Consider the following 27,979-nt stretch of genomic DNA (forward strand, 5'->3'; position numbering starts at 1 on the left):
TCTTGCTGGCGGAACAGAGGTGGGTTTGCACAGTTTTGACTGTTGGCGCGGTTAGGAAACCAAGGAAACAATAACTCCTCGAGCAACTGACAGGTGAGCGGTTGCATGTTGTGTATCTTGGTAGCTAGCTTTACAATCATAAGACATTAACAATTGAAAGTGAATGTATGCTTATTATGATAGCTTGTGGTTTAACTGGGGCCATAGCTGGCTAACTGTTCACTATGTACTCTGCAGCTAACTAACGTTAGCTAGCATTAGCAAGCTGTCATGGCTAGCGACTAGTAGGAACGTTGGATGGCATCTCATCCATCTGAAGCTTATTCCCAAATGCTATCAGTGTTTTAACGTTAACGTAATCAGCTACCACCAACTTTTGTACTCTACAATGTGTTTCTAGCCAAGGTTGATGTATTTGCATTTTTTTTTTTACTAACTAGCTAAATAGTTATTATTAGCCAGTTACCCCACTTGCAAGTTAATTAGCTATAGCTACATCAGCAACATTAAAAAAAGTCACAATACAAGGCCCTAGGTAATTGTAGAAAGGTGCCAATAACCTGTATTCATGATATATTAAACATAATTGTCTACACATTAACAATGATTCATATTTGTTCATATTTAAGTGACATTTGCATTAAATTTGGGTTTTAAAACATTTTCAAAGGTCAATTAAATGCCCCCAATGCGAATCACTGTATATGGAATACCTATTGGTTTATAGAGCAAAAACTATTCTGGGTGCTGGTGTAAAAGTGTGTTGGGGAGTACTCAGTAGGTTCTGTAGAATCTATATATGGTGTATTTTCATGGGGTTCTGAATAATACAGATTGTTGCTGGACTTTTACTGTGGTCAAACAGCTTAAAATAGGGTGCCTGAACACTATACTGTACAAATATAGCACTGTGAAGGAAAAACAATAGATTGTGTGTACATGAAATGACACCCTATATAGATGCTGGAAGAGATGGAGACTGCACACTGTAGAAAAAAAGGAATAAATCCAAAACTGAGGCTTTGAATGCAAAATAAAGATGTTTACTAAAACATCATGGTTCCCAAAAAAAATCACAGTGCAAGAGTGCATAAATGAAAACAAAACACAAACGTTTTGCCATCATCCGTGTAAGTCGTTGGCGCACACACATAATATATAATAATAATATATGCCATTTAGCAGACGCTTTTATCCAAAGCGACTTACAGTCATGTGTGCATACATTCTACGTATGGGTGGTCCCGGGGATCGAACCCACTACCCTGGCATTACAAGTGCCGTGCTCTACCAACTGAGCTACAGAAGGACATGACTTCTATTTCAAGAATAATTGCATATGTCACTTGATCAAGCAAGAAAACACATCTGAAAATCTATGAATTAGTACCTAGTACAATAGAATGCATGATCTAGATTAAATACAAAAGCAGACAGTGAAATGTCATATAGTTTAACCATATATAGATGCCCCATGAAATGACACCATATACAGATTCTACAGACCCTACTGATTACTCCCCACCCCACTTTTATATTGGCACAAATTATATATTTTTCTCTCTCTAAGTCAGTATGCAATGCCTATACTGTGATTTGCATTGTGGCCATGGCAATGGGTGTAGTAAAAGGCCAGCAACACTGTATTAATCAGAGCCCCATGAAAGGACACCATATATAGATTGTACAAACCCTACTAAGTACTCCCACATACTTTAACATCGGCACAAATAATTGTTTTTTTTTCTGTACAGTGCTATATTTGTACTGTATAGTGTCCAGGCACCCCATTTTTAAGCTGTTTGGCCACAGTAAAAGTCTAGCAACACTTTCTAACTCATCTGATTTGTTTTCTACGGACTCTAGTGAGTAGACTGGACCCTGGTTTTATGGATACACAATCGATTGTTTTTCCTTTAGAGTGCAATTTGTTTGTGCAACACAACAAAAATACAGTGACTTCTTAAACATTACATTTCAAAATTGTATCCTTGAACAATAGCACTGGTAAATAAACAATAATATATAATCAAAATAATTATTTATTTTTTAAACATTTTAATTGTATATTTTTTACCAGTAGGCTAATGTTCTTGACATTAATTTACTTAAGCACCAACCATTTCTTAATGTGCTCCACCTTTATAAAATTCTTTATCTTTATAAAGTTGTTAAATAAAGTAGCAATTCTCTTTTAGTTTTTAGTGCTACTAAAATGTCCTTCCAAGGCAGAATGTTGAATAAAATTAAATATAAACTTACTCTTCCGGTTTTCTGTGTGGGTTGTCCTTCAACTAGAGGTCGACCGATTAATCGGAATGGCCGATTTTAATTAGGGCCGATTTCAAGTTTTCATAACATTAAAAAACAAATGTGGACACCGATTTGTCCGATTTACACCTTTATTTAACTTGGCAAGTCAGTTAACCTATCTGGGATCGTTTGGGACCCTAGCGTCACACCTCGCCAACAGCCAGTGAAAGTGCAGGGTGCCAAATTCAAAACAACAAATCTCATAATTAAAATTCCTCAACCACACTAGTATTTTACACCATTTTTTAAAGATGCACTTCTCGTTAATCCAACCACAGTGTCCGACTTCAAAAAGGCCTTTCGTCGAAAGCAGAGCATATCATTTTGTTAGGTCAGCAACTAGTCACAGAAAGCATTCAGCCATTTTCCAACCAAAGAGAGGTGTCACAAAAAGCAGAAATATAGATAAAAATGAATCACTAACCTTTGACGATCTTCAGCAGATGACACTCCCAGGACTCAATGTTACACAATACATGTATGTTTAGTTCGATCAAGTTGATATTTATATCCAAAAACCTCAGTTTACATTGGCGCCATGTTCAGAAATGCCTCCAAAACATCCCGAGAAATTGCAGAGAGCCACATGAAATTTATCATAAACTTTGATGAAAGATACATGTTTTTACATAGAATTAAAGATAAACTTGATCTTAATGCAACCGCTGTGTCAGATTTCAAAAAAGCTTTACGGCAGAAGCACAATATTCAATCATCTGAGAACAGCGTTCAGCCACAAAAGCAAGCCATACAGTTACCTGCCAAGTTATGGAGTCAACAAATGTCATAAATAGCATTATAAATCTTCACTTACCTTTGCTGATCTTCGTCGGAATGCACTCCCAGGACTCCCACTTCCACAATAAAGGTTTGTTTTGTTCGATTACGTCCATATTTATGTACAAATACCTCCGTTTTGTTCGCACATTTAATTCACTATTCCAAAGGCACAATGCGCGAGTGCAAAATCCAGACGAAAAGTCAAGAGTTCCATTACAGTTTGTAGAAACATGTCAAATGATGTTTACAATCAAATCTTAGGGACTTTTTCTAATAAATCTTCAATAATATTCCAACCGGACAATAGCGTATTCATTACAGAGGAAAAAGAAGGAACGGCGCACCTGCGTGGTCGCGCAGTAAACAACTGATTGGCCACAGCCTAGTCCACTTGTTGAAACAGCTCTTATTTGGCCCCTTCCACAATAGAAGCCTCAAACAACTTTCTAAAGACTGTTGACATCTCCTGGAGGCCTTGGGAAGTGCAATCTGCCCCCATAGACACAGCATATTGGATAGGCAATCACTTAAATGAAACTACAAACCTCAGATTTCCCACTTCCTGGTTGGATTTGTCTCGGGTTTTCGCCTGCCATATGAGTTCTGTTATACTCACAGACATCATTCAAACAGTTTTAGAAACTTCAGAGTGTTTTCTATCCAATACTAATAATATGCATATTTTAGCATCTGGAACAAAGTAGCAGGCAGTTTACTCTGGGCACCTTATCCATCCAAGCTACTCAATACTGCCCCCCTGTCACCAAGAAGTTAAGAACACATTCTTATTTTCAATGACAGCCTAGGAACGGTGGGTTAACTGCCTTGTTCAGGGGCAGAACGACAGATTTTTACCTTGTCAGCTCGGGCATTCAATCTTGCCACCTATCTTGCCAACTAGTCCAACGCTCTAATCACCTGCCTCTCATTGCACTCCACAAGGAGCCTGCCTGTTACGCGAATGCAGTAAGAAGCCAAGGTAAGTTGCTAGCTAGCATTAAACTTATCTTATAAAAAACAGTCAATCAATCATAATCACTAGTTAACTACACAATGATGATGATATTAAAGGACAGTCGTTACTCCAATGTGTACCTAACCATAAACATCAATGCCTTTCTTAAAATCAATACACAAGTATATATTTTTAAACCTGCATATTTAGTTAATATTGCCTGCTAACATGAATTTATTTTACCTGGGTAAATTGTGTTACTTCTCTTGCAACAGAGTCAGGGTATATGCAGCAGTTTGGGCCGCCAGGCTCGTTGCGAACTGTGTGAAGACTATTTCTTCCTAACAAAGACAGCCAACTTCGCCAAACCGGGGGATGATTTAACAAAAGCGCATTTGCGAAAAAAGCACAATCGTTGCACGACTGTCCCGAACCATAAATATCAATGCCTTTCTTAAAATAAATACACAGAAGTATATATTTTTAAACCTGCATATTTAGCTAAAAGAAATCCAGGTTAGCAGGCAATATTAACCTTGTGAAATTGTCACTTCTCTTGTGTTCATTGCACGCAGGGTTAGGGTATATGCAACGGTTTGGGCCGCCTGGCTCGTTGCGAACTAATTTGCCAGAATTTTACGTAATTATGACATAACATTGAAGGTTGTACAATGTAACAGCAATATTTAGACTTAGGGATGCCACCCATTAGATAAAATACGGAATGGTTCCGTATTTCACTGAAATAATAAACGTTTTGTTTTCGTAATGATAGTTTCCGGATTCGACCATATTAATGACCTAAGGCTCGTATTTCTGCGTGTTATTATGTTTAAGTTTAACTAAGTTTCCTTATTTATTTGAGGCTAAATTGATTTTTATTGATGTATTATATTGAGTTAAAGTAAGTGTTCATTCAGTATTGTTGTAATTGTCATTATTACAACAACAAAAAAGTAAATCTGCCGATTAATCGGTATCAGGGTTTTTGGGCCTCCAATAATCGGCATCGGCGTTGAAAAATCATAATCGGTCGACCTCTACCTTCAACTGCTCAAACTTTTATACAAAATATCCACAGGAAAGTATTGTTTACCCAATGTTTTTTAGAGAGCTGGTATATGGTTCAGTTAATTTTATATTGGATATTCGGGTCTTTCTCATCAATAGCTATTGAACCAAGCATTCCATGACAATGAAAATGGTATATTCTCAATCAAGGGGAGGATGGAGAACAATCCACACTTTTTTTTTTTAAAGATTGAAATCTGAAAAAAAAAACATTGAAATATATAAATTCACACAGTTTCAATTGTTATCCACCCTCCTAATTATCATGGCTAGCATAATATTGGACTAAAGAAGCTTAACATTACTCCTTAGACCAAGGACCTTACATGTTCTGTTTTAAAGGGTGAATTGGCTCTGGAAGCCAAAACCGCCAACTACTCCACCTAAAAGTGGAAATACATATTTCCTGTACACGGTTTTAAGACAGTTGCAGCCGACAGTATTTTTCAGTGACAAATTGTTTGTTGCGTCTATCCTCCGTTCATACACAGGTGTTCTGAGACGCATAATGCTAATTAGTACAGGTAGTCAGTCCACTCTGTCTTCCGTCTGGTTTCCATAAAGCGCTGCAATATGACCATGTGGGAACGCTAACTCTAAAGGTGTGTATCAATTTAACATTTTAGTTAAAACATAATAATATCTAGCTGATATTAAAGATTAGGTCCTTATGCTTCCAAAACTGTACAGCAAGTGATTGTGTGAATGTTCAGACTGAGCGTTGCGGCTCTTAACAAACACCCCCCTCCCCCTACAGAAAACGCCTTTGTCCGATGACTCCTACAGTATTTGTAATATAATGGAACTGAGAGTCATGATAAGGGTTGCAGAGGGTCAGAAATTCCCAGAGTTTTTGCAGACATTTACCAATTTACCAAGGGAAGTTAAGCCCTGGAATTCTGTTTAAATTCATCAAAAGAGTTGGCTTATAACAGTGAACCTTTTTTTGTGGTTATATTTTGGTTAAACTATCCTCAATTCAATGGAATTGCAACCCTCTGCATGCACAGTGCGTGCTACCATCACATGTGCAGTGCACTCTTCCATCACATTACTACACTGTCTGAGACAGGGACTACATGCTTACTGGTAAGTCTTGATTACAATGCTGGGTGGGGTGACTATATTTTATGTGACATACATCATTTTTTTGTTAACTTGTATTTAGTAGCTTACAGAAAATTGTGTTTAAATAATTTCTATCTTAACAATTTCTGCTAGGTAGTTCTTGCTACCATGTGTGTTTTAGCTTGCTTGAGCCTGCTAACTGAGTAGGTAATTCACCTGTTTCCAGGCGCAAGGGACAATAGACACACCGGTCTCTACATTGCAGATGAGCTGAAGGCAGTCATCAATGACCTTGTACCACAGAAGGTATTTGCACTGGTGACAGACAATGCTGTGAACATGAAGGCTGCTTGGTCTAAAGTGGAGGAGTCCTACCCTCACATCAAACCCATTGGCTGTGCTGCACATTGTGACGGCCCTGAATTTTTCTGAACCGTCTCAGTGCTTCTCCTTCCAATAGGACGCTTTCCCTTTAATTCCCAATTAAATAGCCAGCATCAGCTGCGCAAAAGTGGGGTTGTGATGGAGACGTGAATGAGGATGTGTTCAACCCTCAGTTCCGAAGCTTCTCTATTCCGTTTGTTTTGATGCCGTTAAACGTGTGTTTTGTAGCCTAAGAGAGTTTACCCAGGATCGGATCCACTCTTTGCGTCCGTGGATTACACCTGTCCGTTCTTCGTGGCCTTTCTCTGCTGGAGATCTATTGGCGGATTGGATTGTCTGACTGACCGACTGACTACCACCTTTTTGTATACGGTATTGCATTTGTTTTGATGTGAGGTATACTGTGATGATTTATGTAGTTAGTTGTAGTTGAAGACTTAGTAAGAGTTGATACGCTTTAAAGTTCTGTGGTAAAATGATTGTTATATTGATTGTATGATTAATACTGGGTGTTACGCTACACTGAATGAACGGACAAACATTGCGTGACAGAAGTCACTTTAGTTCCCTGAACTCTACCGGGCAGGACTCTTTTTAGGCCTGAGGTACAGGACATTTCTGGAGGAACCAGAACTCATTGTGTTATATTATTATATGTGTGTGTAATAATTGATGTTGTTAATACAACCCACGCAAAATAATATAGTTGTTTTGGAAGTTCTTTCCAATGTTTTAAGGGTTTATGAAAAGTTTATTTCCATCCTGACTTTTACATAGGTCCTTTGTATTGGTGTAGACTTGACGGACCAGATGGGACTCGTTCCCTCCCAAACCAAAAGGAGAAACCAATGTTTTCTCTGGTAGGCACAACCTACCTGGCACCCCTATAAATAATAACCTCAAGTCAAAACCGTTACAACATGCATTGAATCTGCTCCTCAAGGAGAGCCAAGGCAATGGTTACGTATGTGAAGGGTCATCAAGTTATAGCAGCAATCTACCTCACCAAGCAAAGTGAGAAGAATAAGAGCACCACATTGAAGCTGCCCAGCAACACCCGTTGGGGTGGTGTTGTCATCATGTTTGACAGTCTCCTGGAGGGGAAGGAGTCTCCATGAAATGGCCATATCACAGTCTGCCGATATGTACAGCCCCATCAAGAGGATACTCCTGGATGATGTATTTTGGGAGAGAGTGGTAAGCAGCTTGAAACTCCTGAAACCTATAGCAGTAGCCATTGCACGGATTGAGGGAGCCAATGCCATCCTGTCTGATGTTCAGACTCTGCTTGCAGATGTAAGACGAGAAATACGTACTGCCCTGCCCACTTCACTGTTGCTCCAAGCAGAGGAAACTGCAGTTCTGAAATACATCAAAAAGTGTGAATACTTCTGCCTGAAGCCCAGTCATGTTGGACCCTAAGTATGCTGGCAAGAGCATCCTGATCAACAAGGCCTATGGTGTCATCACTACCATGTCATGCCACCTTGGCATGGATGAGGGAAAGGTTCTTGACAGTCTGGCGAAGTACACTTCCAAGCAAGGGCTTTGGGATGGAGATGCAATATGGCAGTCGTGCCAACATATCTCATCAGCCACCTGGTGGAAGGGACTTTGTGGATCTGAGGCTCTTTCCCATTGCCTCAATCATCCTCCAAATCCCACCAACATCAGTTGCCTCGGAGTGCAACTGGTCCTTGTTTGGGAACACGCACACCAAAGCACGCAACAGGCTGACCAATACAAGGGTTGAAAAATTGGTGTCCATCCGGGCAAATTTGAGGCTTTTTGAGCCTGACAACGAGCCATCCTCAACAAGGTTGGAAAGTGACAGTGAAGATGAGGCATCAGAGTCTGATGTTCAAGAGGTGGACATTGAGGAGGTCCAGGGAGAAGACATGGAAGCCTGAGAGGAAGACAACCAAAGCTTTAGTTTGTAGACTCATTTTACAGATGTATGTTGAAAATGTTTTTGGGAGATGTAATGGATCATTCAATATTCCTTTTTGTTGTTGAGTGAAATCATCCCATGTGAAGAGTCAACTCATTTAATTGAAGTTCAATTTGTAACTAAATTATGTTTTTTATTTTTTTATTGGAAAGATTTCATCATTTGCAATTATGTCTACTTATAATAAGGTAGAAGGTTTATGTTTCGGTCTCCATATGATATATATATATATATATCTCCAATGCAAAAAACATCTACATTAAAATGGTATTAATTTTAATTTGCATATATTTCCTTCAATTCCCATATATATTCCTGTTAATTCCCATGGAAAGTTTCCACCTCTGAATAGTCCCCAAAAGGTGCAACCCTAGTCATGATCAAGGGCTATGTCATGGTATGGTTGATTCAACGCTATTGAGGAGCAAACCGAATATCCAATATAAAACAAACTTTACCCCTGTGCTGAACTGAACCATATACCTACCAGCTCTCTAAAAAGTTGAGTAAACAATACTTTCCTGTGGATATTTTGTCTCAAATTTCAAACAGCTGATGGACAAACCGCACAGACAACCGGTAGATTAAGTTTAAATATAATTTTACTCAACATTCAGGCTTATAAGGAACATCTTACAATATTTTTCAGGCATTAGTATAAGGCTATATATACCCATTTATTGTGTATTAAAGCCTGATTAATCAGACTAGGCATTAGCAAACGTATTAGCTATGTTTGCCTAAAACTAAGGATTTATATAGCTACTTTCATTAAATAAAATGTATTAATATTATTTATATGATATTAAATAAACATTCAAGCCACAATTTGACGCAGACAAGTTCCTAAACCTCCATATTGCGTCCTTTAAGTTAACTGTTTTTTCTGCCACTAGATTGGAAATGTTGGACACAGTCCAAATTCGGCGCAGAGGTGCCCAAGACTTTGAGGCATATTATGATTATGCATGCGCTATGCAGGACTCAGTCCCATTGCCAGCAGTCAAGGCAAACCTGAGTCAAGGGATGCTTGACTTTAACGGGGATCGGCTCAAACTGACAGACTGGACACCCATACTCAACTCTCTCACCATCAATAAACAGCTACAACATGTTGCAGTCAGAAGCTGCTACCAAAGTGGTCTCGGCATTGGAGAGCCAGGTAAACATCAAGTTGGCTAAACAACTTGAAGTAGGAGCCCCTTGCTTTATAACCTATCCTTATTCCTTGTACGGTCTCTTCTCATTACCTTTCTCAGAAAGGTACAGGGCTGGCAATAGGAAGAAGATTCCAGCCATCCGCTCCAAGGAGATGACGTTCAAACTGTGTAAAGCACTCAGGGAGTGTCTGACAGCTTCACCAAACCTCAAGACCCTCCAACTCCATGGTCTTCCATTTAGAGAGAGAGACCTTATCACTCTTACCAAGGTAGCAAGTTGCAGAGGCAGATTCACCTGAACCAACTTAAGGTTCTGCAAGGCACCCACTAATGCTATTTTGTTGTTATTCCAGGGTTTAGCCAAAAGTGTCTCTTTGGAAAATCTCTCTTTGGCTCATTGTCCTATAGCAGACGAGGGGTTAGAAGGTGAGTGAGATATAGTGGGAAAATGTGTTCTTGTGTGCAAGTTATAACCATAATCTTTTTTGTCTGATTTGGTGTTTTCTAATGTTCAGCTATCTGCCAGAGTGTGAAGTACTCTCCATCTATAAAGACAGTGGATTTCACAGGCTGCAATCTGACCTGGAGAGGAGCGGAGCATATGGCCAACATCATCAAGGTACTGGACCTCTGTTATGAGCTTGGTCTTACCAACCCTTCCTTTGCAAATATTTATATATACACTAGATGACTGATAGGAGGCGCTGTGTTGAAGCCACTGTGCCTCCATCTTACATTTACATTTAAGTCATTTAGCAGACGCTCTTATCCAGAGCGACTTACAAATTGGTGCATTCACCTTATGACATCCAGTGGAACAGCCACTTTACAATAGTGCATCTAAATCTTTTAAGGGGGGTGAGAAGGATTACTTTATCCTATCCTAGGTATTCCTTAAAGAGGTGGGGTTTCAGGTGTCTCCGGAAGGTGGTGATTGACTCCGCTGTCCTGGCGTCGTGAGGGAGTTTGTTCCACCATTGGGGGGCCAGAGCAGCGAACAGTTTTGACTGGGCTGAGCGGGAACTGTACTTCCTCGGTGGTAGGGAGGCGAGCAGGCCAGAGGTGGGTGAACGCAGTGCCCTTGTTTGGGTGTAGGGCCTGATCAGAGCCTGGAGGTACTGAGGTTCCGTTCCCCTCACAGCTCCGTAGGCAAGCACCATGGTCTTGTAGCGGATGCGAGCTTCAACTGGAAGCCAGTGGAGAGAGCGGAGGAGCGGGGTGACGTGAGAGAACTTGGGAAGGTTGAACACCAGACGGGCTGCGGCGTTCTGGATGAGTTGTAGGGGTTTAATGGCAGAGGCAGGGAGCCCAGCCAACAGCGAGTTGCAGTAATCCAGACGGGAGATGACAAGTGCCTGGATTAGGACCTGCGCCGCTTCCTGTGTGAGGCAGGGTTGTACTCTGCGGATGTTGTAGAGCATGAACCTACAGGAACGGGCCACCGCCTTGATGTTAGTTGAGAACGACAGGGTGTTGTCCAGGATCACGCCAAGGTTCTTAGCGCTCTGGGAGGAGGACACAATGGAGTTGTCAACCGTGATGGCGAGATCATGGAACGGGCAGTCCTTCCCCGGGAGGAAGAGCAGCTCCGTCTTGCCGAGGTTCAGCTTGAGGTGGTGATCCGTCATCCACACTGATATGTCTGCCAGACATGCAGAGATGCGATTCGCCACCTGGTCATCAGAAGGGGGAAAGGAGAAGATTAATTGTGTGTCGTCTGCGTAGCAATGATAGGAGAGACCATGTGAGGTTATGACAGAGCCAAGTGACTTGGTGTATAACGAGAATAGGAGAGGGCCTAGAACAGAGCCCTGGGGGACACCAGTGGTGAGAGCGCGTGGTGAGGAGACAGATTCTCGCCACGCCACCTGGTAGGAGCGACCTGTCAGGTAGGACGCAATCCAAGCGTGGGCCGCGCCGGAGATGCCCAACTCGGAGAGGGTGGAGAGGAGGATCTGATGGTTCACAGTATCGAAGGCAGCCGATAGGTCTAGAAGGATGAGAGCAGAGGAGAGAGAGTTAGCTTTAGCAGTGCGGAGCGCCTCCGTGATACAGAGAAGAGCAGTCTCAGTTGAATGACTAGTCTTGAAACCTGACTGATTTGGATCAAGAAGGTCATTCTGAGAGAGATAGTGGGAGAGCTGGCCAAGGACGGCGCGTTCAAGAGTTTTGGAGAGAAAAGAAAGAAGGGATACTGGTCTGTAGTTGTTGACATCGGAGGGATCGAGTGTAGGTTTTTTCAGAAGGGGTGCAACTCTCGCTCTCTTGAAGACTGAAGGGACGTAGCCAGCGGTCAGGGATGAGTTGATGAGCGAGGTGAGGTAAGGAAGAAGGTCTCCGGAAATGGTCTGGAGAAGAGAGGAGGGGATAGGGTCAAGCGGGCAGGTTGTTGGGCGGCCGGCCGTCACAAGACGCGAGATTTCATCTGGAGAGAGAGGGGAGAAAGAGGTCAGAGCACAGGGTAGGGCAGTGTGAGCAGAACCAGCGGTGTCGTTTGACTTAGCAAACGAGGATCGGATGTCGTCGACCTTCTTTTCAAAATGGTTGACGAAGTCATCTGCAGAGAGGGAGGAGGGGGGGGGATTCAGGAGGGAGGAGAAGGTGGCAAAGAGCTTCCTAGGGTTAGAGGCAGATGCTTGGAATTTAGAGTGGTAGAAAGTGGCTTTAGCAGCAGAGACAGAGGAGGAAAATGTAGAGAGGAGGGAGTGAAAGGATGCCAGGTCCGCAGGGAGGCGAGTTTTCCTCCATTTCCGCTCGGCTGCCCGGAGCCTTGTTCTTGGCACTTCTTTGGCTGTAGAAATGCATTTATTAATGTTTACATTAGTTTTTCCATGTTTATTCTATTACAGACACTGTGCTGCCTACTTTTAAATTATATTATGAGATCTAAATAAAAATATAAACGCAACATGTAAAGTGTTGGTCCCATGTTTCATGAGCTGAAATAAAAGATCCCAGAAATGTTCCATATGCACCAAAAGCTTATTTCTCTCAAATTTTGTGCACATTTGTTTATATCCCTACTGGTGTGTATTTCTCCTTTGCCAAGATAATCCATCCACCTGACAGGGGTGGCATATCAAGAAGCTGATTAAACAGCATACTCATTACACAGGTGCACCTTGTGCTGGGGACAATAAAAGGCCACTTTAAAATGTGTCACACAACTCAATGCCACAGATGTCTCAAGTTTTGAGGGACTGTGCAATTGGCATGGTGACTGCAGGGATGTTGCCAGATAATTGAATGTTAATTTCTCCTACCATAAGCTGCCTCCAATGTCATTTTAGAGAATTTAGCAGTACATCCAACCAGCCTCACAACTGCAGACCACATGTATGGCGTCTTGTGGGCGAGTGGTTTGCTGATGTCAACGTTGTGAACAGAGTGCCCTGTGGTGGGGTTATGGTATGGGCATAAGCTATGGACAATGAACACAATTGTATTTTATCGATGGCAATTTGAATGCACAGCGATACGCTGACAATATCCTGATGCCCTTTCTCTTTTTTTTAAAGGTATCTGTTACCAACAGATGCATATCTGTATTCCCAGTCATGTGAAATCCATAGATTAGAGGCGCATTTATTTCAATTGACTGATTTCCTTATATGACCCTTAACTCAGTAAAATCTTAGAAATTGTTGTACTTTATTGTGCCAGTGACACATTTTTTGTTGTTTTGGCTCTACTCCAGCACTTTGGAATAATACAACGACTTGAGGTTAAATGGCAGACTGTCAGCTTTAATTTAAGGGTATTTACATACACATTGGGTGAGCTGTTTAGAAATTAGAGCACTTTATTTTTTACATAGTCCACCCATTTTAGGGGACCAAAAGTATTGGGGCAAAATCACTTGTGTATTAAAGTAGTCAAAAGTTTATTTAGTCTGTCTCTAAACACTTTTACGTTAATGTGGATGCTACCATGATAACAGATAGTCCTGAATGAATTGTGAATAATGATGAGTGAGAAAGTTACAGACACAAGTTTCACCCGCTGTGGATGTAAATGCCCTCAAATTAAAGCTAACAGCCTGCACTTGAACCTCATTGGCATTGTATAATTTTAATTTCAAAGTGCTGGAGTACAGAGCCAAAACGACAACAAATGTCATTGTCCCAATACTTTTAGCTCACACGGAAAGTATTCAGACCACTTGACTTTTTCAAAATGTTGTTACGTTACAGCCTTATTCTAAAATTGATTAAATAAATAAAAATTCTCAGCAATCTACACAAAATACCCCATAATGACGGGAAAAAAACAGTTTTGATTGGAGTCCACCTGTGGTAAATTAAATTGATTGGACATGATTTGGAAAAGCATACACCAGTTTTATATAAGGTCCCACAGTTGACTGCATGTCAGAGCAAAAACCAAACCATGAGCCATGAGGTCAAAGGAATTGTTTGTAGAGCTCCGAGACAGGATTGTGTCGAGGCACAGATCTGGGGAAGGGTACCAAAGCCTTTCTGCAGCATTGAAGGTCCCCAAGAACACAGTGGTTCTCCATCATTCTTAAATGGAACAAATTCGGAACCACCAAGACTCTTCCAGGGAGGTGAACAAGAACCCAATGGTCACTCTGACAGAGCTCTAGAGTTTCTCTGTGGAGATGGGAGAACCTTCCAGAAGGACAACCATCTCTGCAGCGTTCCACTAATCAGGCTTTATGGTAGAGTGGCCAGACGGAAGCCACTCCTCAGTAAAAGGCACACGACAGCCTGCTTGGAGTTTGCCAAAAGGTATCTAAAAATTCTCAGACCATGAGAAACAAGATTCTCTGGTCTGATGAAATCAAGATTGAACTGCTTGACTTAATTGCCAAGTGTCAAATTGGAGGAAACCTGGCACCATCCCTACAGTGAAGCATGGTGGTAGCAGCATCATGCTGTGGGGATGTTTTTCAGCAGCAGGGACTGGGAGACTAGTCAGGATTGAGGCAAAGATGAGTGGAGCAAAGTACAGAGAGATCCTTGATGAAAACCTGCTTCAGAGCGCTCAGGACCTCAGACTGGGGCGAAGGTTCACCTTCCAACAGGACAACGACCCTAAGCACACAGCCAAGACAATGCAGGAGTGGCTTCGGGACAAGTGTCTGAATGTCTTTGAGTGGCCCAGCCAGAGCCCGATCGAACATCTCTGGAGAGACCTGAAAATAGCTGTGCAGCAATGCACCCCATCCAACCTGACAGAGCTTGAGAGGATCTGCAGAGAAGAATGGTAGAAACTCCCCAAATACAGGTGTGCCAAGCTTGTAGCGTCATGCCAAAGAAGACAAAAGGCTGTAATCGCTGCCAAAGGTGTTTCAACATAGTACTGAGTAAAGGGTCTGAATACTTGTCAATGTGATATTTCAGTTTAAAAAATATATATAAATTAGAAAATAATTCTAAACCTGTTTTTGCATTGTCATAATGGAGTATTGTGTGTCGATTTGATGAGGGTTAAAAAAACGATTTAATACATTTTAGAATAAGGCTGTAACCTAACAAAAAATGTGGAAAAAGTCAAGAATTTGAATACTTTCCAAAGGCACTACATATAAAAAATTGTGTGTGTGTGAACTCATCAAAAAAAAAAACATACCTTTTTCAGGACCCTCCAAATAACTTCACAGATCTTAACACTGTTTCCCACGCTTTTTCAATGAACCATAAACAATTAATGAACATGCACCTGTGGAATGGTCATTAAGACACTAACAGCTTACAGACAGTAGGCAATTAAGGTCACAGTTATGTAAACTTAGGACACTAAAGAGGCCTTTCTGGTGACTCTGAAAAACACCAAAAGATAGATGCCCAGGGTCCCTGCTCATCTGCATGAACGTTCCTTAGGCATGCTGCAAGGAGGCATGAGGACTGCAGCTGTGGCCAGGGCAATAAATTGCCATGTCCGTACTGAGACTACAGGGAGACAGGGCGGACAGCTGATCGTCCTCGCAGTGGCAGACCACGTGTAACAACACCTGCACAGGATCAGTACATCCGAACATCACACCTGCGGGACAGGTACAGGATAACAACAACAACTGCCCGAGTTACACCAGGAACGCACAATTCCTCCATCAGTGCTCCTACTGTCTGCAATAGGCTGAGAGAGGCTGGTCTTGTAGGCTTGTTGTAAGGCAGGTCCTCACCAGACATCACCGGCAACAATGTTGCCTATGGGCACAAACCCACCGTCACTGGACCAGACAGGACTGGCAAAAAGTGCTCTTCACTGACGTGTTGCGGTTGTGACTCACCAGGTGTGATGGTCGGATTCACGCTTATCGTCGAAGGAATGAGCATTACACCGAGACCCGTGGCCTGGAGCGGGATCAATTTGGAGGTGGAGGGTCTGTCATGGTCTGGGGTGGTGTGTCACAGCATCATGGGACTGAGCTTGTCATTGCAGGCAATCTCAATGCTGTGCGTTACAGGGAAGACATCCTCCTCATGTGGTACCCTTCCTGCAGGCTCATCCTGACATGACCCTCCAGCATGCCACCAGCCATACTGTGCGTGATTTCCTGCAAGACAGGAATGTCAGTGTTCTTCCATGGCCAGCGACGTGCCTGGATCTCATTTACATTTACATTTAAGTCATTTAGTAGACGCTCTTATCCAGATCTCAATCCCATTCAGCATGTCTGGGACCTGTTGGACCTCCCCCATAAATGTCTGGGAACTTGCAGGTGCCTTGGTGGAAGAGTGGGGTAACATCTCACAGCAAGAACTGGCAAATCTGGTGCAGTCCATGAGGAAGAGATGCACTGCAGTACTAAATGCAGCTGGTGGCCACACCAGATACTGACTGTTATTTTTTTATTTTGACCCCCCCCCCTTTGTTCAGGGACACATTCCATTTCTGTTAGTCACATGTCTGTGGAACTTGTTCAGCTTATGTCTCAGGTGATGAATCGTTATGTTTATACAAATATTTATACATGTTAAGTTTTCTGGGGAAAAAACGCAGTTGACAGTGAGGATGTTACTTTTTTTGCGAAGTTATAAACTACTGTTCAAAAGTTTGGGGTCACAAATGTCCTTTTCCATGAAAACATACATGAAATGAGTTGCAAAATTAATAGGAAATATAGTCAAGACAAGGTTATAAATAATGATTTTTAATTGAAATAATAATTGTGTCCTTCAAACGTTGCTTTCGTCAAAGAATCGTTCATTTGCTGCAATTGCAGGCTTGCAGACCTTTGGCAATCTATTTGTCAATTTGTTGAGGTAATCTGAAGAAATTTCCCCCCCATGCTTCCTGAAGCACTTCCCACAAGTTGGATTGGCTTGATGGGCACTTCTTACTTTACCATACGGTCAAGCTTCTTCCACAACAGCTCAATAAGGTTGAGATCGGGTATCTGTGCTGGCCACTCCATTATAGACAGAATACCAGCTGACTGCTTCTTCCCTAAGTAGTTCTTGCATAGTTTGGAGCTGTGCTTTGGGTCAATGTCCTGTTGCAGGAGGAAATTGGCTCCAATTAAGCGGCGTCCACAGAGTATGGCATGGTGTTGCAAAATGGACTGATGGGTCTTGAAGAAGGAAGGCTATTTTACCCTGTACAAATTTCCAACTTTAGCACCCCCAGAACATCACATTGCCTCCACCATGCTTGACAGATGGCGTCAAGCACTCCTCCAGCATATTTTCATTTTTTTCTGCGTTTCACGAATGTTCTTCGTGATCCAAACACCCCAAACTTAGATTTGTCTGTCCAGTGTCTGTGTTATTTTGCCCATCTTAATCTTTTCTTTTTATTGGCCAGTCTGAGATATGGCTTTTTCTTTGCAACTTTGCCTAGAAGGTCAGCATCCCGGAGTTGCCTCTTCACTGTTGACGTTGAGACTAGTGTTTTGCAGGTACTATTTAATGAAGCTGCCAGTTGAGGATTTACGAGGCGTCTTGTTTCTCAAACTAGACACTAATGTACTTGTACTCTTGCTGAGTTATGCACCGTTGCCTCCCACTCTTTCTATTCTCGTTAGGGCCAGTTTGTGCTGTTCTGTGAAGGGAGTAGTGGCAATTTCTTGCATGGAATGGCCTTCAAGTTTCAGAAGAAAGTGCTTTGTTTCTGACCATTTTGAGCCTGTAATCGAACCCACAAATGCTGATGCTCCAGGTACTGGAGGTACCAAATAACACATGGAATCTTGTAATAACCAAAAAGTGTTAAACAAATCTAAATATATTTTGTATTTGAAATTCTTCAAATAGCCACCCTTTGCCTCGATGACAGCTTTGCTCACTCTTGGCATTCTCTCAACCAGCTTCACCTGGAACGCTTTTCTAACCGTCTTGAAGGGTTCCCACATATGCTGAGCACTTGCTGTTCCTTCACTCTGCGGTCCAACTCATCCCAAACCATCTCAATTGGGTTGAGGTCGGATGATTGTGGAGGCCAGGTCATTTGATGCAGTACTCCATCACTCTCCTTCTTGGTCAAATAGCCCTTACACAGCCTGGAGGAGTGTTTTGGGTCATTGTCCTGTTGAAAAACAAATGATAGTCCCACTAAGTGCAAACCAGATGGGATGGCGTATCGCTGCAGAATGCTGTGGTAGCCATGCTGGTTAAGTGTGCCTTGAATTCTAAATAAATCAGTGTCACCAGCAAAGCACCATCACATCTCCTCCATGCTTCACGGTGGGAACCAGACTTGCGAAGATCATCTGTTCACCTACTCTGCATCTCACAAAGACATGGTGGTATACTTTTTTTGAGAATTAAGGTTCCTGTCCCCACTATAACAAAAGTATTACATGTAATTTTTTTATTTTAATACTTTTAATTGAAATACTGTAGAATTCCATTCATTCCTATGGAGGACCGCTCCTACTGAGAAGCACCAATATGGCCAACCGGTGGCTTCAAAGCCACACAATGGCTAGCAATCCCAATCCAAGGTTTATATACTCTGAGTATACAAAACATTAAGAACACTTGCTTTTCCCATGACCGACCAGATAAATCCAGGTGAAAGCTAGGATCACTTATTGATGTCACTTGTTAAATCCACTTCAGTCAGTGTAGATGACTGTGAAGAGATCTGTTTTAAGCCTTGACACACAATTGATAAATGGAATGAGTATGTGTGCCATCTGTGACTGTCATTACAGTGAGCTCTGTTTCCCTCTAGTGGGGATGGTCAGTATGACATACTCAGAGAAGATCTGTATTGAAGTCATTACACATTCAACAATTGGGCAGAATCGTGCATCCTTGTTATGTGTCTGACCTCCAGTTGACTGACCTCTCCCCTGCATTGCAGCATCAGGCAATGCGGAGGCACAGTGCAGCCTGGGCCGAATCTCTGAGGTACAGGAGGCCTGAATTCGAGGGCATGGGAGGCCTCCGCCGGGTCACTCTCAACTGTAACACCCTGGTGGGAGACAGAGGGGCGGCCGCCCTCGCACAGGAACTGGCTGAGGACCTCTGGGTCAAAGGTCAGAGGACATGTTCAGTCTCATTGACCCACTTTCAAGTCAAGTTTCCTTGGGCTCGAATCCAGGGTTGTGTATATTAAGGAACACTATATCAAAACTTCTTTGTTAATAGTGCTATTAACTGTAGTTTTTTGCATTGTTTTCCTAGCCTTGGATCTGCAGAAGTGTGGTTTGTCCAACGATGGGACACGGTCTCTGCTGGAGGCTCTAAAGTCCAACTCTACTCTCTGTGTCCTGGATATTAGGAGGAACCCCTTGGTGGGTAAGTTCCAACTGACACTGCTCTGATTGGATGGGATTGTTTTACTCATGGCACCTGTCAAAAGGGTATATTTTGGAAGTAGACATCTCAGAATGATCATATCTACTCGTTTTGCAGTTTTTTCCTTTGAGTTTGTTATAGGCCTAACACAAGTTGTTCTTACTCCTCTCCTCCTCGCACAGACAACGATCTGATGAAGTCCGTGATCGAAAGAGTTCTCATGAACGCTAATGGTCAATCCTCTCAGGTAGGGATACATTTTCTCCTGGCCTATCTGGCTAATAAACATACATACATACTGTATTATACATGTGTGAAGATGTGTCTTGGCGTTGATGATGGTGGTTTCTCAGTAGTATGTGCTCCGTGTTTTATGTTGTAGTACTCCTGGATCAAGCCTCCAGCCCTCAAAGACTCACATAAACCTCCAATCCTTAAGAGAAGAATACTGGGAAATACAGCTAGAGGAAAAGCAACATTTAGGATAGGTACTTTTGATCATCTACTCTCAAGGGAGTAGATATTTGTTTCCAAGGCATTCTCTCTTTGACCTTTGCCCCCCCAGTGATGCAGAGATGTGCCCACAGTTGTGTTCATTATAGGCTCCAAACAGAAAACAATGGACTGAAATATAGAGGGCCCACCTAGACTTGTCCAATAGGAAACATTTATTTTGTTTCCGGTTGCATTCCATAATGAACACAATCCAGGTCACTGTTAACTCTCCCTTAGCCATCAGCCTCTCAATACTAAGCCTCCAAACACACAGTCACCCTGTGGTACCATACACTATAACAGTGGATATGTTTTAAATGGGTAAATGTAACTAGAGCCACCACATCCTTTCTGGAGCTAGGAAGTAGCATTATGGTTGCCCGGTATCTAAAAGTCTAATAGCGGTAGTTAACCAACAGTAAATACATGTAACTAACTCTGGCTAACTGTGGAATTAAACAATTCACTTATTTCTAGTTAGTTCGCTACGGCATCCTCTCTCTTTGCCTGCTACCAGTGTACGTAATGCTTTGTTTGACGTGTGTGACGTATCGACTTTCATATCGTGTTGAGATGAAACTTCCCTATGTAGTTACCATACGAATGAACCCTGTGATGTTCTATTAATAATCACATTATTTTCAACTGCCGACCTCATATCATTTCCTGCTGGTGTTAACCATATATGGTTCTGCCCCAGGTCCTCGCAGGTTGGCCGGTAGGCGGAGTCCAGTTGTTGCCCAGCAGCCACACCCCTGCACCAGCAAGTGTATCCCATGGCGCACTGCAGAACGTGCTGGACGACAGAGGTAAGGGCAGTCATCGAGGAGAATGACTACAGGAATCTTCCTCCTACAAGATGAAACGCCTTTATTTATCTTAATTTCAATAATAAAGACTAAAATCAACTTCCATTGTCCTCCATGAGTGGTTGAATATCCTCTTCTCTTCATGTCCTTTCATGTCCTCCTATCTTGACAGAGGACTTCCTCCAGGTAATACAGTGGCAGAGCAGAGCTTTGAGGTAAGCAATCCATTTATCTAACACACTGTTAGAGACTAATTCTGACACTTTCTGGCCACATGTAATCCCTATGTGCCTGACCTGTGTTGTGGTCATATGTTCTGTTGATGTCTAATATATGGTCTTCTTCAGGGCGCTGCCACTGTCAAGGTGACGATGGAGACTGATTCAGAGGAGGAGGGAGAGGAGGAAGCGCTTGAGACAAAAAGTCTGTCACCAATTAGTCTTCATGAGAGGATCACTGTCAGACAGTACAGACGTGTACAGGTAAAGCCCATATGGTAGTAGACAGTGCACATACTGTACTTAGTGGGGCATTTTGAATGGATTACTTCAAACTGAGGTGCATCCTGATTGACAAGCCCCACAAACGCCAGGCATGTTTGCTCTCCCACTGACTGACTGACTGACTGACCGACCGACTGACCGACCGACCGACCGACCGACCGACCCGGGTGTTTTGATTTGACAGTGATGGAGTGCAGTTCTCCTGTTTTTCCTACAGGTGGAGCTGGAGGAGTGTCGGCTCAGACTAGCAGAGGAAAGGAGGGCCAGAGTGAAGGCAGACACTCGTCTCATGGAGGTACGGACTGTCATCCCAACCTTTTGTACTAGTAAGACTAAAATGCAGAGTATACAATATTCTACCATTTTTGTGAGAAGATGGTATAACTTGCATACATGTACAGTACCAGTCAAAGGTTTGGACACTACTCATTCAACAATTTTTCTTTATTTGTACTATTTTATACATTGGATGTCTTCACTATTATTCTACAATCTATGAAATAACATATGGAATCATGTAGTAAATACAAAATTGTTAAACAATTCTAAATGTATTTTATATTTGAGATTCTTCAAAGTAGCCACCCTTTGCCTTGATGACAGCTTTGCACACTCTTGGCATTCTCTCAACCAGCTTTATGAGGTAGTCACCTGGAATGCATTTCAATTAACAGGTGTGCCTTGTTAAAAGTACATTTGTCTAATTTCTTTCCTTAACCTGTTAAGTCGACCCTCTACTTTTTCGAACATTCTGTTAAAAATTGCGCAACATTTCAGCGCCCTGCTACTCATGCCAGGAATATAGTATATGCATATTATTAGTATGTGTGGATAGCAAACACTCTGACGTTTCTAAAACTGGTTAAATCACGGCTGTGACTTTAACAGAGCGTGAGTTTCATCGAATAGCGCAGGAAAACCTGATCACTGAAAATGGAAATAAATATAATAATATATAATAATAATAATATATGCCATTTAGCAGACGCTTTTATCCAAAGCGACTTACAGTCATGTGTGCATACATTCTACGTCCTTGCGCTTACTTCCAGGAATTGTTCAAAGTGAACCGAATTACATGAGACCGAGGTTTCAGCGCCTACAGCTACCACACGTTGTCTAGAGTCTTGTCATTTGATTCGCAATTGATTCTTGGTCTAACCGGTTCAAGGGAACTCCTTCCCTCAGTTCTCCGACCGGATGTTTTGGTTGAGCTCTCTCGGCCATGTTTTTTTCCAAACGACACCTATAGAAGTTACATCGCCTCCTGATGAATTTTATCGCTTATTAACGTGTACTAATACCTAAAGTTGCATTACAAAAGTATTTCGAAGTGTTTTGTGAAAGTTTATCGTCGACTTTTTGAATTAAAAAAAATGACGTTACGTTATGAAACGCTCTTTTTTTTTTCATTTATCACACAGTCTACATAGAACGATATCTAGGCTATATATGGACCGATTTAATCGAAAAATAGACCCAATAGTGATTATGGGACATCTAGGAGTGCCAACGAAGAAGATGGTAAAAGGTAATGAATGTTTTATATTTTATTGTGCGGTTTGTGTAGCGCCGAATATGCTAATTATTTTGTTTACGTCCCCTGCGGGTCTTTTGTGGTGTTACATGCTATCAGATAATAGCTTCTCATGCTTTCGCCGAAAAGCATTTTAAAAATCTGACTTGTTGCCTGGATTCACAACGAGTGTAGCTTTAATTCAATACCCTGCATGTGTATTTTAATGAACGTTTGAGTTTTAACTAATACTATTAGCATTTAGCGTAGCGCATTTGCATTTCCAGAGCTCTAGATGGGACGCCTGCGTGCCAGGTAGGAGCAAGTGGTTAATGCGTTTGAGCCAATCAGTTGTGTTGTGACAAGGTAGGGGTGGTTAACAGAAGATAGCCCTATTTGGTAAAAGACCAAGTCTTTATTTTTTTCACATTTTATTGAACCAGGTAGGCTAGTTGAGAACAAGTTCTCATTTGCAACTGCGATCTGGCCAAGATAAAGCAAAGCAGTTCGACATATACAACAACACAGAGTTACACATGGAATAAACAAACATACAATCAATAATACAGTAGAAAAATCTATATACAACATGTGCAAATGAGGTAGGATAAGAGAGGTAAGGCAATAAATAGGCCATGGTGGCGAAGTAATTACAGTATAGCAATTAAACACTGGAATGTTAGAATGTGCAGAAGATGACTGTGCAAGTAGAAATACTGGGGTGCAAAGGAGCAAGATGAAAAAATAAATACAGTATGGGGATGAGGTAGATTGGATGGGCTATTTACAGATGAGCTATGTACAGGCGCAGTGATCTGTGAGCTGCTCTGACAGCTGGTGCTTAAAGTTAGTGTGGGAAGGAAGAGTCTCCAGCTTTAGTGATTTATGGCAAGAGCAGCTCAAATAAGACAAGAGGAACTACAGTCCATCATTACTTTCAGACATGAATGTCAGTCATTGCGGGAACATTTTAAGAACTGAATGTTTCTTCAAGTGCAGTTGCAAAAACCAAGCGCTATGTTGAAACTGGCTCTAATGAGGACCGCCACAGGAAAGGAAGACCCAGAGTTAACTCTGCTGCAAAGGATAAGTTCATTAGTTACCAGCTTCAGAAATTGCAGCCCAAATAAGTAACCGATCCATCTCAACATCAACTGTTCAGAGGAGACTGAGTTAATCAGACCTTCAAGGTCGAATTGCTATAAAGAAACCACTACTAAAGGACACCAATATGAAGAAGAGACTTGCTTGGGCCAAGAAACACGAGCAATGGACATTAGACCGGTGGAAATCTGCCCTTTTGGTCTGAGTCCAAATTTGATATGTTTGGTTCCAACCGCCGTTTCTTTGAGATGCAGAGTAGGTGAACAGGATGACCTTTGCATGTCTGGTTCCCACAGTGAAGCATGGAGGAGGAGGTGTGATGGTGTAGGGGTGCTTTGCAGGTGACACTGTCGGGAATTTCTTTAGATTTCAAGGCATACTTAACCACCATGGCTACCACAGCATTTTTCAGTGATACGCCATCCCATCTGGTTAGCGATTAGTGGACTATCATTTGTTTTTCAACAGGACAATGACCTAAATCACACCTCCAGGCTGTGTAAGGGCCATTTGACCAAGAAGGAGGGTGATGGAGTGCTGCATCAGATGACCTGGCCTCCACAATCACCCAACCTCAACCCAATTGAGATGGTTTTGGATGAGTTGGACTGCAGAGTGAAGGAAAAGCAGCCAACAAGTGATCAGCATACACTAACGTTCAAAAGTTTGGGGTAACTTAGAAATGTCCTTGTTTTAAAAGAAAAGCTTTTTTTTTTTGTTCATTTAAAATAACATCAAATTGATCCGAAATACAGTGTAGACATTGTTAATGTTGTAAATGACCCTTGTTGCTGGAAACGGCAGATTTTTTTTATTTGATGGAATATCTACAAAGGTTCTTCAGAGGCCCATTATCAGCAACCATCACTCCTGTGTTCCAATGGCACGTTGTGTTAGTTAATCCAAGTTGATTAGAAAACCCTTTTGCAATTATGTTAGCACAGCTGAAAACTGTTGTCTGATTAAATAAGCAATAAAACTGGCCTTCTTTAGACTACTTGAGAATCTGGAGCATCTGCATTTGTGGGATTGTTTACAGGCTCAAAATGGCCAGAAACAAATAACTTTTTTCTGAAACTCGTCAGTCTATTCTTGTTCTGAGAAACGAAGGCTATTCCATGCGAGAAATTGCCAAGAAACTGAAGATCTCATACAACGCTGTGTACTACTCCCTTCACAAAACAGCACAAACTGGCTATAACCAGAATAGAAAGAGGAGTGGGAGGCCCCGGTGCACAACTGAGCAAGAGGACAAGTACATTAGTGTCTAGTTTGAGAAACAGGCGCCTCACAATTCCTCAACTGGCAGCTTCATTAAATAGTACCTGCAAAACACCAGTCTCAACGTCAACAGTGAAGAGGATGCTGGGATGCTCCGGGATGCTGACCTTCTAGGCAGAGTTGCAAAAAAACAAACATCTCAGACTGGCCAATAAAAAGAAAAGATTAAGATGGGCAAAAGAACACAGACACTGGACAGACAAATCTAAGTTTTAGGTGTTCGGATTACGAAGAACATTCGTGAGACGCAGAAAAAATGAAAAGATGGAGTGCTTGACGCCATGTCAAGCATGGTGGAGGCAATGTGATGGTCTGGGGGTGCTTTGCTGGTGGTAAAAGTGGGAGGCTTGTACAGGGTAAAATATCCTTCCTTCTACAAGATCATCACTCCATTTTGCAACACCATGCCATACCCTGTGGATGCCGCTTAATTGGAGCCAATTTCCTTCCACAACAGGACAATGACCCAAAGCACAGCTCCAAACTAGGCAGTAACTATTTAGGGAAGAAGCAGTCAGCTGATATTCTGTCTATAATGGAGTGGCCAGCACAGTTATCTGATCTCAACCCTATTGAGCTGTTGTGGGAGCAGCTTGACCGTGTGGGTGAGAGGTGCCCATCAAGCCAATCCAACTGGTGGGAAGTGCTTCAGGAAGCATGGGGTGAATTGTTTTCAGATTACCTCTACAAATTGACAACTAGAATGCCAAAGGTCTGTAAGGCTGCAATTGCAGCAAATGGAGGATTCTTTGATGAAAACAAAGTTTGAGGGACAATTATTATTTCAATTAAAAATCATTATTTATAACCTTGTCTTGACTATATTTCCTATTAATTTTGCAACTCATTTCATGAATGTTTTCATGGATTCCTAAGCGACCCCAAACTTTTGAACAGTAGTGTATTTGGGAACTCCTTCAAGACTGTTGGAACATTCCTCATGAAGCTGGTTGAGAGAATGCCAAGAGTGTACAAAGCTGTTATCAAGGCAACTGGTGGTTACTTTGCCTTGGTTACTACATGATTGCATATGTGTTATTTCATAGTTGTGATGTCATCACTATTATTTTACAATGTAGAACATATAAAAAATAAAGAAACCCTTGAATGAGTAGGTGTGTCCCAACTTTTGACTGGTACTGTATGTAACCTATGCCCCTTTTTTATTCTTATTGTGTGTGTGTTTTAATTGTCGATCAACTGCTCTGTCTGTTCAGTATGAGTTGGAGAACGCTCGGCTGCGCAGTATCAACTTCTCCCTGTCGGAGGCACTGCAGGCTCCTGCTACTGGCCCCTCCAGTGTTCTGGAGGACGATGCAGTTCTGGACAGCATCGAGAGCTCCTTCGGCAAGTTCCATGCCTTCCTGGACCTGCTCAAGGATGCTGGGTAAGCCTTGTGACTGGCAAAATATATATTGGTGGGTTCACAAAGTTCCTCGGTAAAGAAAGAAATGGACAGTTTTTTTCTTTGAATGTGTGGAGTTTCACCTCAATGGGACAAATATTGAGACTTACTTCTAGGCTGGGGGGTTTAGATGTGAGGGGACGTTACTTGTTGTGTAATGATTATCCTGCTTCTCCAGTGTTTATCCTGTGTATTCTAACACATACCCTATGCTCTGCTATGTCTCTCAGACTGGGCCAGTTGGCCTATATGGCAGGGATTGACCAGTCCGACTTTGGCCCACCCCAGCTGTCCTCCAGTGTTGGACAGCCTCTTGTTGGGGCAGGGGACCAGGACACAGGAGATAAGGTTGATGTGTCACCTTCTGTAAATAGTCTGTGCGGTATGGGTGGTGTACAGTATGTATGTACTAAGATTGTCGTCAGGGATGGTGTTTCTTTGGTAGATATTCAATTGTTAAGCAGTGTAGATTCTGAGTGTCGGTGGTGAATATCTGTCAGTAGCTTGGGTCCTATTCAATCTCATTCTCCGGGTTGTCTTTCCAGGGAGGCGATGGCCCCAATGCTCCGTCAGAGGGCCAGCCCAACGGATTCATCCCCGGAGCTCCAGCCACCCTCAGAGGATCAGAGGGTCACCCACAGGAAGTGCCCCCCGTCCCTGCTAGTGAGTTAGCCAGTGTGGCGAAATCTGGTGGAGAGAATCAGCAGAAGGATCCCTCGCCCTCACAACCGGAGGGGCGACAGGTGTCAGGGACTGAGAACAGTATCCATAGCAACGGCTCCCATGGAAATGACTCATATGCCAAAGGCTCCCTTAGCAATGACTCTCAGGGTAGCGGTTCCTATGGCGAAGGTTCCCGTGCTCGTAATTTCTCTCACCAAAGTTACGGCAAAGGCTCACATGGTTACAGTTTTAATTACAGCAACTGCTCCTACAGTTCCATCCACAGCAACAGCTTCCATAGTAACAGCTCTGTAAGGTCCAGTCTGAGTGACATGAGTGAGCATTTGGAATCTGTTGGGTCATTGGGGTCAAAGGCTTCTGGAGAGGGCAGGGTAGGGTCAGGAGCTCAGAGGTGAAACTCTATTCAGAGTTTGAGATGTTGGAACAAATCTGCTCTCTAGGGAACATGGGTGGTGAGTCTGATGATGGGTTCTGAACCCACAACTCTGCCCCTTGTTGAGTGTTTAAATTTTTTTTATTTTCATGTTATATCTGTGTTTACCTTGTGCCATTGGTGCCAAATTGGAGTACTATTAAAAGGTTATTGTGCTAATGATGCCTAATCTTAAATGTGATTTGAGCCTTTTGTTAGATTAATACTTTTTGGGCTTTTTAGTTATTTTTAAAAAAAAACTGACTTTTTTATACTGTTTGTAAATATATGTATATATTTTCTACAATAAATTTAAAAAAAAAAAAGTTTATATACATTGATTGTAGGGCACTACTTTGTTTACACTGTTCAACC

The 27,979-nt window shown here is 42.2% G+C and overlaps 1 protein-coding gene across 2 annotated transcripts; it reads left to right on the forward strand.

Annotated features, from left to right (window-relative positions):
• Positions 1 to 27,941, forward strand: cep78 (centrosomal protein 78). 2 transcript variants are annotated; one of them, XM_046347866.1, is made up of 17 exons: positions 1 to 93; positions 4,036 to 4,072; positions 9,419 to 9,684; positions 9,782 to 9,951; positions 10,036 to 10,108; positions 10,198 to 10,301; positions 18,959 to 19,133; positions 19,282 to 19,395; positions 19,578 to 19,642; positions 19,778 to 19,883; positions 20,591 to 20,699; positions 20,872 to 20,914; positions 21,047 to 21,181; positions 21,420 to 21,497; positions 26,321 to 26,490; positions 26,739 to 26,856; positions 27,054 to 27,941. In XM_046347866.1, the coding sequence occupies exons 3-17, from the start codon at positions 9,426 to 9,428 to the stop codon at positions 27,585 to 27,587; spliced, it is 2,253 nt and encodes a 750-aa protein (XP_046203822.1). In that variant the 5' UTR covers positions 1 to 93; positions 4,036 to 4,072; positions 9,419 to 9,425; the 3' UTR covers positions 27,588 to 27,941. The 2 variants fall into 2 exon arrangements, with proteins under 2 accessions (XP_046203822.1, XP_046203823.1); XM_046347867.1 differs by lacking the exon at positions 4,036 to 4,072 and having other exon boundaries at positions 8 to 93.
• The last annotated feature ends 38 nt before the right edge of the window (positions 27,942 to 27,979 follow it).

Source organism: Oncorhynchus gorbuscha, linkage group LG04 (assembly GCF_021184085.1).
Source record: "Oncorhynchus gorbuscha isolate QuinsamMale2020 ecotype Even-year linkage group LG04, OgorEven_v1.0, whole genome shotgun sequence".
In the NCBI taxonomy this organism is placed as follows: Eukaryota; Metazoa; Chordata; class Actinopteri; order Salmoniformes; family Salmonidae; genus Oncorhynchus; species Oncorhynchus gorbuscha.

Excerpts from the sequence above, each read along its gene's own strand:
- cep78 (XM_046347866.1), top strand. The coding sequence starts at position 9,426 with ATGTTGGACACAGTCCAAATTCGGCGCAGAGGTGCCCAAGACTTTGAG. Across the intron at positions 9,685-9,781 it reads TCTCGGCATTGGAGAGCCAG|AAAGGTACAGGGCTGGCAAT; the intron begins GTAAACATCAAG and ends TACCTTTCTCAG. Across the intron at positions 26,857-27,053 it reads ACCAGGACACAGGAGATAAG|GGAGGCGATGGCCCCAATGC; the intron begins GTTGATGTGTCA and ends TTGTCTTTCCAG.